Source organism: Buteo buteo, chromosome 3 (genome assembly GCF_964188355.1).
Source record: "Buteo buteo chromosome 3, bButBut1.hap1.1, whole genome shotgun sequence".
NCBI lineage: Eukaryota > Metazoa > Chordata > Aves > Accipitriformes > Accipitridae > Buteo > Buteo buteo.
Genome location: NC_134173.1, coordinates 20,846,257 through 20,858,565, shown reverse-complemented (window position 1 = coordinate 20,858,565; position 12,309 = coordinate 20,846,257). Strand labels below are relative to the sequence as shown.

Here is a 12,309-nt window from a genome sequence, read left to right as displayed (position 1 = left end):
TATTGCTTAAAGTTTTATGGAGATTGGATATGTCATCTGGCTGTTCCAGACAGGTTGCATGATATGCCCAGATATGCATTCTTGCTACCTTTCATTTGTATCACCAGTTCTGGTCTCAGTTTCATCTTGATTTTTCATACATTAATATTTGGCTTTTCTTTCCTTCCATTTCATCTTTTCCACCACTGCCTAATCCTTCCACCATCATGGCAGAAGAAGCTATCACTCCTACACTTACTACCTGTAAGTAACTTCTTTGTCATCAGAGACACACTTTCTGCCATGTTGTTCCATGCATAAGTAGTGAATGCTAATATTGAAAGTTCCTTTATAAAAAAAAAAACAACTTTGCAAAAGTTTTACCAAGATAAAAACAACATGGTCAATAATGTAATGAAATATTTAGCTTTATAGCAGTTTCTTATGCCTCATACTGTGCATTAGAGTCCTTTGAATATTGTTATGTAACAAATTTTCTTAACTGAAAAGTAGTACATAGAAATATCACTACCATGTATATGAGAAATTTTCATGCCTAACTACTTTTAGAATTTATTTAGTGGTTTCCTTCTCATTTGTTCTGTTGAAAATATAGCATTGGTTAGACATGTACGAGCATTTCCATTTGTTGCTGTGTACATATTACTACTTTTTCATGAATAATAATCATGCATAAACGTCATGAGTTACCATTACTGGAGTGAATTTCAAAGGAGAGCACTAAAAAATGAGGGCAAGATGAAGCCTAACTTCAGTAAGCAGTAACTTTTCATTTTGATACAGTCCTTAGTAATACCATTATAAGATTCTTTATTTGCCCAAAGCCTTCATTTCATTCCCTGCTGTCAGCAGGTGATGAATGAGAAGGGTTCTTCTGCGAATTTAGCAAATCCCTTTCTGAGGCTATTCACCTTTTCTTGCTTTCCAGGTACAAAGAGTACATGATAGGTTTTGGATTAGCAAAATATTAAGGGTCTTGCTTAGTCACGAAATGAGATGTGTTCAAGCTTGTTTAATCTTGTTGGCCAGCAGCAAAAATCAGCTGTCCGGTAGATATCTGTCTTCTTCAAAGCTCAGGTTTAAAAGTCGTGGGAAACAAAAAGATATTTTTATATAGTTACAGAAGATGGGGTGTTACTTGCATGAGACAGGCTGTAGTACTAGTTTTCTGGTACATATGGTGGTAACATGCTCTTGAAAAGAACACATTTCAGTAATGGTTTTATTTAAAAACAATATTAAGTTTCTCATGTTCCTTTTTAGTTGCTCTTCAAACTTTTAAAATATTTTTTCAATTAATATTTTGAAAAAGCATCAAACATTCATTTATAGAATTTATGGAAAAATTAGTAAATGTTTTCTAACTTGAAATCTTGGTAAGCAGAACCATGCTTCAAATGAATTAAAGCAACTAAAATTTAAACCTCTTAGTAGAAATTCCCTAAGACTTCTGAATATATCAAAACTGCTCATTTACTTGGTAATTCAGATTTCATATTACATTGACACTTTACATATAGTGCAATTTTTCTAAACTGGTCTTTAAAGCACTGTATTAATGTGAGGGTCAGAAAAAAATATCTCTTCCAGAAATACAGTATTTCAAAATTTGATTCTGTTCCTGAGATGAAAAGACCATATTTTCCATGAAGTAGGCCTTCAAAAAAAATTCATTTGGGGACCATTTGAATGTTGTTTTTAAAATGTCAGAAGAGTATAATGTAGTAAGTCATATAGTATGTTGTCGCCGTAATAAGTAAATATATTGAAATTAATATTTTAATATGATTCATGTCTCGAGACTAAGTAAAAAAAAATTGAAACAAACAGAACACTTTTATTATTCAAAGAAATTGGATTATATCTTTTTTCTCTCTTTTTTCTCTCTTTTTTCCACTGACAATGGAAAATATGTGAATTGAAATGTTTCTGTAAGTTTTACAGACAGGTTTTGTCCCCAGTTTTGCAGTCATAGAGACTGTTAATAGTGGATGAAATAGGACTTCTCTTGATTATTTGGAATACTCTCACAGTGTCTTCAAGAAAAGATCTGTCTTTTTGTTAGTGTGATACAAATTCAGTAACTTTGTAGTTTGGGTACATTAACTCTTCTAAAAGAAATTATGTGATCTTAACCTTGTATTGTTTTGCTCCCTGTCTGGCAAGACAGAGAAGGGAAGTAAGAGCCCTGAAAAGACCAGACAAGATTGGCCCGCAATAGGAGGAAATATTTTGGACAAAATTCTCCACCTGTTTATGAACCATGCAATTTCACTGAAATTGGTGGAAATCTTAGATGAGTGCAAAATTCATTACAGTTTTATTTTTAGCTGAGGAAGTTGGTATGGATTATAAAATGTTCTATATTTTGAGAAACATAATTTGAAGTACTCTGCCATTGCTAATTTACCACTTCTATACTGAGTATCATATTCAGATTTACTGATTAGTCATTGTAAATGCAAGCTGTAACATCCAAGTGAGCATCTATGCACTGAAATAGTTACTATTGTCTTGTGTGCTGCTTTCCTTACTTGCTGTGGGCTCCTTTTCCCTAGTAGACTGCAATCTCTGCCTCTTCTAGATCCATCCTAAATTAAAATGAAAAAAGAAAAAATTGGCAGTTGCGTAGAGCTGCTGATGAATCATCAGAGGTGGACCTACAGCTGTGCATATTTGGCAGAGAATTATTTCAATTTTATCTTGTGTTTACTAGTTAGCCAGTCAAGAGATGTTACAGAAAAGAAGTTGTGTACTGCTATTGAGAATTATACTTCTTTTTAATGGGCTTAAATGCCTCTGCCAGCACCTTTCCTCCTACTCTTGTTTTCCTGAGAACTGGTGCATTTTTTACCTCTCACCTCAGTCAGGCAGCAGATTTATTTTTTTTTGCCTGGCCGTGGTTAGTCCTGTATGAGTTCTTTTGTTCTTAAGATTAGAACAAATTTAATAGTGCTCATTAACTCTGCAGCAGGTCTTTTACTTTGCAGTCGATTCCAGGTGGGAAAAAAGAAGAATGGAGACAGTGTTGTTCGTGACACTTGTAATGAATGGTGTTCTCAGCATGGCAGCCGCTGCTGGCATGACTGCTTTCTCCTGACATGTTTTCTGATGGGCAAAACCCCTATGACATTGGCCAGAGAAGGAAGTTTAGTAGTTTATTGTGTAATTATGGTTAAATGAACTAGACAAACCTGTTGTTCAGGTGACAGCAAGCACCACTGTGCTGACCAATGGCCGTTAACTTTTGTATTTGAGATTTTCATTTTGATAAACATTCTGCCCTTGGATATCATTAATCATTAGTCAGGAGCTAGCATAGCTAGATTCATGTAAATTCAAGCATCAGACCAACAAATGAGTGCTTGGACCATTTGAGCTTAGTCGAGACACTGGCGCCTGATGGAGAGTTTGGGGAATTCAATTTCTGCCAAATTCTGGGGCAGGTAGTTAGATTGCAGCTGTTATAAGTTCCTTTCAAGAAGAAACTTCATTCCATTGCTATGAGTAGGATGTACGCCCAATTAAAATACAAAGTTTTGAAGGTAGCTTTTGATGTTGTCCCTCAGTTTTAACTTGATATCAAAATTTTATATTATGATAATTATTGAAATTAAGTACTTACGCAATAACAGTGCTGCACAGCAGTTAGGTGCATAATGTTATTCTATTTTTGTGCCTTTTCACAAGTCATTTCAACTTGTGAAAGATGAAGTAGTGAAATAGGAGACAATTATTGCCCAGTATTCTTATAAAATAGCAATCATGTTAAGATTGTAATAGTATGAAATCTGATACTGTCTGTCCCAGCACTAATCATCCAGTTAGGTGACTTAGGACAGAAGTGCATCACAGGTACACCCTCTGTATAGAAATCTCAATCCAGAAGCTTAATACAGTGTTGCAACATTACTAAAATGGACAGTATAGGACTAGACGTCCTATTGCCTGGTACTTTGTATAATGACTCAGAGAGGACAAATTTCCTCCTACAAGAAAATTAATTATACAAACACTGAGCTTTTTCAAATAAATCTGAATAAAAACATACCCTCCTTTTCATAAGAATGTGATAGTTTGGGGCCCAGTTGAAGTACACTTTTCTTGTATATCTGACTTGAGCTCAGGAACCCAAGAGTCTGTTCTCAGTTTAGTTATCTCTGTGTCTTTTGCTTCGCTAGCAGATTTTCAGTGCTGGCTTCTGGAGCTCTGTGCAGAGACTTAATTTGTGGCTCATTTCCCCAGTCCCATTGCAATTGACCTAGTACTTATGGCAGTTTCCAAAAAATCAATGGTGTCAAAACTCTTAACAGTGATTTCTGGAGAATTCCAGGAAATATGCAGTCATCAGGTTTAAAACTTCTGTAGTAATTTGAAAATAGTGAGAGAGGTTAGAAACAGTCCTGTATTCTCAACTGCAGGTGCCCCTGGAACTAGAATAAGTTCATCAGTTTGCATATTGTAGATGGAGGAGAGCACTGAACAGGAAAACATGTATGTCTTCGAACTGTTTGATGTATCTGATCTGTTAGACTATGCCTGTGATCTCTTCTCAATCTTTAAATATGCATAGTTACATAGACTTGTATAATAGAATCATGTAACCCAAAATAAACATAATTGTCTTGTAAGCTATACTTAAATGATTTGGGGATGTCCCATGATTTTTGTTGCATCTGGCAAAGTCTAGAATGCCAACATACTGAAATCTATGGATGATATGCAGTGCCCAAAATAGCAAGGAGGGTGTTTTATGAAATCGGCATTGCTGAAAAATACATTTGTGGGCTATGTGCCATATGCTTTGAGTACAGAGGTACGATACCTCGCTTTCAGGTGGAGATACTAAGCAATCTCAGAATTAGAATTTTATTTTTAATTAAAATACACCACATAATTTTTAAAAATCTATCTGAAGTCATTATTTCTTATACTGATTCCTTGTGTCTTCTGATTCTTTTGGATCTGATTGTATTGCTTTATAGCCAAGGCTTACGTTCCGCTTTCTCTGTAGAAAAAAAAATGTAAATAATCCTTAACACTAGGACTACCAGCAAGTAATTTTTTTTTATTATTTTATTTTATTACCTCTTTCTAAAGTATGTGAGCCCCACAGGGCAGTGATCTGACTATATGAAATAGCTTTCTTGAGGTGCAACAGAGATCAGATCATTCTTGTGCTGTAGTTCGTCTTTTCTGGGCATGTTTAGATAGTCACTCCAAATTACTTTTCCAATATTTACACATGGGAAACCCATAGTCATTTCTGAAGTTACCCAGACTTTTCAAAACCACATTAGCCTAGATGTGTTGAGTGAGAAACCATAATCTGTAATGTGCTTCAAGTTTGGTTTTTTCAAAATAAATGGGTACTACAGAGAGCAAGGTGAAGTATCAGAAGTGGTCGATTGCTATGCTGGTCACACAGTCACACTCAGTTACTGTCCTTGCTCCCTCAGTGTCAAGCAGTAAATTTGCAGATGAGCTGGGGTTTGGAGATTTTTCTGTCCTTAAAGGGGCAGTTTCAGTTTACACTGCTTGTTTTGTGAAAGTACCAGACATTTAGTGTGGGAACCAATGGAGCTGTAGGAAAAATAAATGCTTATGCAGTCTAGAGATGTCTTGGTTCTTTCCATGTTAATAAAACCTTTGCCTTGCTTTTCTAAACTAATGTACAGGGATTTGAATTGAATACTGAGATTGCTTGTAGAAATTGTGGATTCCATATACTCTTGTAGGATAAGCCTGAAAGCCTATCTTTATTATCTATAACACTGAGACATAATACCTACATTCACGAGGGGAAGAGAGGATAGGGGCAGGTATGTGTATTAAAGAAGTTAGCTTTGTATTTGAGTATTTGTATTGCTGTATCATACTGAGTCTTGTTCAGTTAATGTTACCAGTTTACCAGGGTGGACTGTTTTCTCTATAAAATTGTGGTTTGAATTAATTCCTCAATTAGCCTGTTGACATTGTTTGCAGCTTCCTAAAAAAACTGGTTCCCAAATCAATCATGCTTGCTGTCAGCAGCAGTCATTCTAGGCACTGAGATTTTGCCATTGTCTATCATCATTGTTGAATTAGACTTTCAAAGAGGGTATAAGGTGATCATTTTCATTCACTTTGTTTAAGGCTTTTCCCTCATGAAAAAGGTGTGATTAATGCATTTTTTACTCTGAAATTGCATTTCTATATACATACATAGCTCAAACCTGACTTCAGGTTCTTTCATTTTAAATATCCAAATAGAAAGGAGAGTTTTTACTTATTTTGGTATTAGTATTTATTGTACAAGAAGGGTAATGGCATTGGAAACATTTTCTCTAAACCCCAAACCTACCATTACACTTTGTGTGACTGTAAATGTGTTAACAGTAAAGAAGCTATACTGCATATTAAGACCAAAACTCACTTCATAGGTTATGTTGCTAAAGGCCTGTATTTTTTCTAAAAGATTGAAGTGCTAGTTTTCAAAATGGCTTAATGAAATATTGAACTGATTGACAGATGTCTGCAAAAGGTGGGACTACAGGGAATAAGGTGAATGTTGCATTGTGTGTCTCCTGGATTCAAGGAGGACAAGCAGCAGAAAAATGCTTAAAGAAAAATGGGTAGAAGAAATCATATGGTGAATCTAGCCTAAGATTTCTTTGCTCCAGTAAACCACTGTTTACTGTGGTACAGTAAAACTGTGATACAGAGAACTGTAACGAGATGTTCGTGTCTGAGTGATGTCAGGGCACTGAGGTGTTGTAGTCATTAGTATTGCAGTAACTTCTATTGACTGATTATATTTTTGTTTGAGCTGCTTATCTGTAATCTTTTCTCTGACCCCTGAATCCTGTGAGAGATGCTTCAGCTGAAATACCTTTGTTGAGCCTATCTGCAGGGGTGGTGGCCAGGTTAATGATAATCCAACTCAATCCAACTGTCAGTGTTCGCTCTTAATTTCACAATGAAAATGTTCTAATCTTGGGTCCTTTTCCTTCTTCTTTTCATTTCCTCTTTTACCTACAGTATGCCTTGATCTCCCTTAAAGTCTAGACTGCCAGATCCCACAGGGGAAGAACAGTGGCCATGTGCTTTCCGTAGCTGACCAAAATCATAATTCGCTTCCAAATTTTCTTTCCATCATTTTTCTTGGTCAGTGTTTTTGTGCAATGAATTACCTAACTCTGGCATGAGAGGTAAAGGAACCATACCTCGTTTGCTTTCTTCTGCCACTCCTGGTCACTCTGGCCTTCTGCTTCCATTTGTGAGAGTCTATGCAAGGATTCTATCTGATCAGGGTCCTTCCTAATTTCAGGGCAATAGCCCACATGCAAAATGTGGAAGATTACATCAGCTGTGAAATTGAGCCTCACAAAAACTAATCAAGCAAGGAAACAGAGGAACAGACCATGCTGTGTGCTTACAAATCCAGCAAAGCCTGGCATTTCATCAGTCCCAGACACCCTGTTGCAGAAGAAAATCTTTTACAAGACTTATCATAGATATTAGAATCATGGTTTTATTTCATTTACAAGTGTGCAAGAAAGGTTTTGTTATTACTGCTATTATTATTATTAGACTGTATCTTCTAGTATATGCTACAGAGAGAAATCTGTAGGACTGTCAGAAAGGACTTGCATAATTCTGTTAGTTCCTGTGCCAACCAGACAGCAGCAGTGATCCAAATAAAAAGAGGTAGTAGTTGGAGTAGAGCAGAGTTTTGTTGGGCATGTGCAGTGAACTACCTGCTCCTGTGAGTACTGAGCTGGTGAATGTGAAGAAGCACATTTCTTTTTCTTTTTAGCAGCTGAAGCTCAGGGCCACTTCTGCATTTGATCTAAGATCCCTTGGTGAGACATTGAGCCAAGTGTCTAGGGGTATCTAAATTATACTCAGTTCAACTGCAGAGGGAGTTAGTTTCTCTCCTTCTTTCTCATTCCCTGATTCCTCTGATCATGAAGACACAAGTTAAAGCTACCAGAGGCATCTCTGGCTTGTCTGAAGGAAAGACAAAGCAAAGCATTCACTAACCCGTGTATTTCACAGTTGTACAGGAATGGGAGAATCAGCTGGTTTAGAGCAATTATGCTACTCCACATCTCCCACTGCAAAGTGATAGTGTGCTTTCCTCCTGCATGGTGACATCAGTAGCCAAAAGTAGGTCTTCCAGTATGGATTTGGCCAACATTTTCATATTGGGTATAATAATGCATGCATATTGGCTGCAGGAAGTAATGGTTTAGGTAGATTAAATAGATTTTAGTTTGCTTGAAGTTGTGTATTGGATTATGCTTTAGGTATAATGAAATGTATTTTGCATTTTATGGTCCTATTTGGCAATTGTTCATGGAAAGGTCACTTCAAAGAGACTAGGTTCATGGCTTACAGTGTGTGTTCAAAAGCAGACAAATTACTGAATGCTTTATATTTACTGAGATTTTTAAGGTAAGATTGACATGTTTATGATATGACATAGAATAAGGCCCTGATCCTTAGCTGTAACATCTAGGTGTTACTGGCAGTAGAAACTTTACTTTCTTCTTACCAAATAGGGAAGAGTCATGTCTGCGTTTTAATCTAGGCAGGATTTTAGAAGATATTTTAAACTAAGTAAAGAAGAGAAACACAAAAGGATGTTAGTAAACTGTAAGGAGTACCAACTGTATGCTTAAGAAAAATAAATGAAAAGGAGAACAAGGTACATTGGTTGCATGTTGAGTCCTAGTACAGGCTCCCAGCAAGAATAGGTTTATTTTTTTGCTAAATGGGTTACTGCAGTTTCAGCTGCTTTTTGTTGGAACCCAAAGCACTGTAAACTTCTTTTGAGGCAGGGGTACTGTGCATTCATGGAAGTGTCTTGTCCAGTTCTCTGTCAACAAAGGGTTTTATCTAACTGACTCCTTAGATCCTACTGCTGTCTTCCTTACAGCTTCTCTTTCAACAGTAATGTGAGTGCCCAGCTCTTAAGCCTGCCTTCTTATTCTACTGACCATTTCATTTTTCATCTGTTTCTCTTCTTCCTCTGCTCCTCCTTTTACTTATTACTCCTTTCCTTTAGGCCCTTTTCCTTCCCACTCCAGACGCTATATGGTCTGTCCTGTCCTAAAAAATAGTTTCTTAAAATTGCCTTATTTTCATTCTCTGTGCTCTGCTTTGTTTCCTGAGAGTTAATGCAAGCATAGTCATTTGTTCTTGCTCCACGTCCTACCATCTCTCTCCTCAAAAGTTGTAGAAGGGAAGGAGAGGCAAATCTGAGAATGTCAGACTATCCTTCTGTTATTGTGCAACCTTTTTTTGTAATTCTTTTTATTCTTGGTATTTACTAAAGGGCTATTGCTTAGATAGACTTACTTTATGGGAACATTTAACACAGTAAAATTAAGGAAGGTCTGAGTTACATGTCTACATGAGAATTTTTTGCATTGGGGATTTTTTCTTTATTTTCATGGGAAAACAGCGAGCTGTTTTTATTTGCTCATTTTTTCTTATCTAAAAATTGATTTTGCTAAGGCTTTAAAAATATTCACCTCTAGGTTGAAAGTTAGCATGCATTATTCTACATTCAAAAAAGAAAAAATTTATTTTAAGCGTTTGAAAATGATGTCACCATGGAAGTTGCAATATAACATTAATTACAAGAAGTGTACTTCAACACCCACAGTACTGTGTCTTTACTTATGTCAAAACAAGGTAATGCTTACTATATTAAGAATAGCTTTTCATTTTATGATTGCCTGTTGTTCTTTGAATCATAACCTTCACTCATTTCTTTAATTTAGGAGAAAAAGCCATTAAGCATAGATACTTCCTGAAAGTGTGTGCTGCATGAAAGCTTTAATTAAATCTACAAGTAAAGCATTAAAAGAACAAGAATCAAATTAATTGCAACAAGGACCATGCATTTATTTCTGTGACAGGCCTTTGCGCATTAGAGAAAAGGCAATCTGTGTACCCTTATCTGAATTAGTAAACTCAGTATCACTTTTCATTAGCATGGTAGGTCATTGCCATGCATCTTCAGTGTGACACTGTTTACATGTTAATGACCTCACAAATAGAGTCTGTTCCAAATGGTTTGCAGTAGTAGAAAGTTGTAAATCCATGAAGTGGAATAAACTATCCTCTGCTTTCTGCATCATTGCTTCTTGCGAGTTCCCCTCTAGACTGAACTTCATAATTAGGCAGCAGTATAATTAAGGCAAATTCAGTAAATGCAAATAGGACAAAAGGATTTATAGCTAATTATGGTTGTTATAGCATACCTGAAATAAATTAATTTCTAAGCATCATTATTAGTTGACTTTTCAATGACATGGAGTCTAGAAGTAGAAAGTATTGTTCACAAAAAATGTTCATAGCTTAAGTTAGTGAGTGTGAGTCCATGATGATGTATTCAGATTTACGAAGTGCTGACATACACATGAAAAAAAACACAGAAAGATTCAGTAGAATGTATTGCTTTAGTTGTTTGGTGTATGATTGCTTTGTATTAGATGAGTTTTTTAAGATTATAAATATATTTTTCCCCCACTGTATAATGTAATGAAGTCAGCATGCTCCCTAAAATCATGTCCTTAAAGAAAATGTCATATTTACATCTGGTAATTTGACTAGACTAAAGCTTCACTGCTTTAAAAATCTTAGAATGATGAAACCAACATCAAATGAGTAAAACAAACTCAGCATAACCACTTAAATTTGATTGCCTAAAATATATAAAACAAGGACCATTCTGGTATCCTGCTGTGTGAATTCATTTAAGTGCTGACTGCCCTCAATTCCCATTGACTTCAGCACCTTGCAGAATCTGGTCCTGTACTTGGGTGTCTCAGAGCTGCCATAACAAAAAGCCTGTTTTTCACTGGTCATATGCAGCGTATACTTGGTATTGCAAGACATATACTCTGGGGTTCTGCCTGCAACAACCTTGGGAGTTGCTTTGCAGACAGAGAGTAATGGTTTCTACTTTAGTCACTCACCTAATATGCAAAGCAAGTTTAATTATATGCTGTCCATCCCCTGCTGCTACATATTTTTCCACTTGCTGGTTCTGGGTGAAATACATACTTTCTCCATGCAGAGGTTACTACTAAGTGTACAGTGCCCCTGGAAGCATTTATGGCTAATCTTGCCCTCGGCATACATAACGTAGCTAAGTACTAGTTAAAGATTAAAGAATAGGGATCCATCTTTTCTCTGCCTGATGAATAGAGGAGTGTGTTCTGCATGGGGTCAGATGCTACATTCAACTGGACAGAATTGCTAGGATGCTGCAAAACCTAACTACATGAGACTAAAATTTGAGAGACTCCAGACTTTCTCACAGCACAACAAAGGACTAATAAATCATTGTCTTGTGTTGTGTAATGAATTGGCTGTTTTACTGTGTTTCATATAAATATGTAATGCTGCAAGGCATGCATGGGTAGAATGTAGATTTGATTTCATAAAGGATGGGTTTTTTGTCCTACATACTTACTTCTGAAAATTTTCTGTGGCCTAATTGTACATTTTGCTATTAAAAACAGAGATACAGTTCTGGCAAGGCAATAAAGTCACCATGAACATTATTGCCCTCTCTCAGATCCCAGTAATAGCTGATTAGAGCAGGTTTTGATTACTTCTAAATATTGCCATGACTGCTGCCATGCAATATAAGAGAAATTAACTGGTGGGTGTTGGAGCTGTGGTGACAGATAAAAAACTTGGCTGTTCAGTGGAAGTCTGTCTTTGTAGGACTACAATTTCCTGAGGTTTTTTAATTTTAATACTTCTGCAAAACCCTTCACACCAGAATGGACTATAACTTTGTAGTTCTTTGAAGTCATCCTTTCAGAAATCCTGGTGTTCACTTCTTTCCTGTAGGCTTCTTCCTGGCATAAAAATCTAATAATAGCAATTGCTTTTTAAATAAGCTTCCAAACAGGTTATGGAAAGAGCTTGGAAATCAAGAGGTCTGGTTTCTGCCACCAACTTGCTGATGAAAGTTCTTAAGCCTTTGGGTGCCATATTCTCCACATTAATTAAACTTTGATTGCTATTAACTGCTGTAAAGCAGTGGTATCAGGGCTGTTGGAGGTCTGATAATTACAGAGGTAGAATACTTCATGTTTCCTTTATCATCGCTTGGATTTGAGAAAATTTGATCTTTGTGTTTCTAAATAGAAAGCCAGCACTGCCTGAAAATAATGTTGTTGGAATACTAGTACCTGAAAATCAGTGATGGAGACATCATCAGCTAAGGCAGGATTAGCCACATATACTTGCAGAAACACATGTTCTCTTATGAATAGCCCTTGCAAAAGCACCAGGGGA

General features: G+C 36.3%; 1 protein-coding gene across 10 annotated transcripts in view; it reads left to right on the top strand.

Moving 5' to 3' along the window:
• The window catches only part of PTPRM (protein tyrosine phosphatase receptor type M), a 502,188-nt gene that overhangs the window by 343,631 nt on the left and 146,248 nt on the right, over positions 1-12,309 (top strand). For 5 of the 10 annotated variants that reach the window (XM_075023025.1, XM_075023026.1, XM_075023021.1 and 2 more), the window contains one exon: positions 214-243. The exons of the other annotated variants lie outside the window; for them this stretch is intronic. In XM_075023025.1, coding sequence (XP_074879126.1) covers positions 214-243 — 30 coding nt within the window. The remainder of the gene's footprint in view (positions 1-213; positions 244-12,309) is intronic. 10 annotated transcript variants of the gene reach the window in all.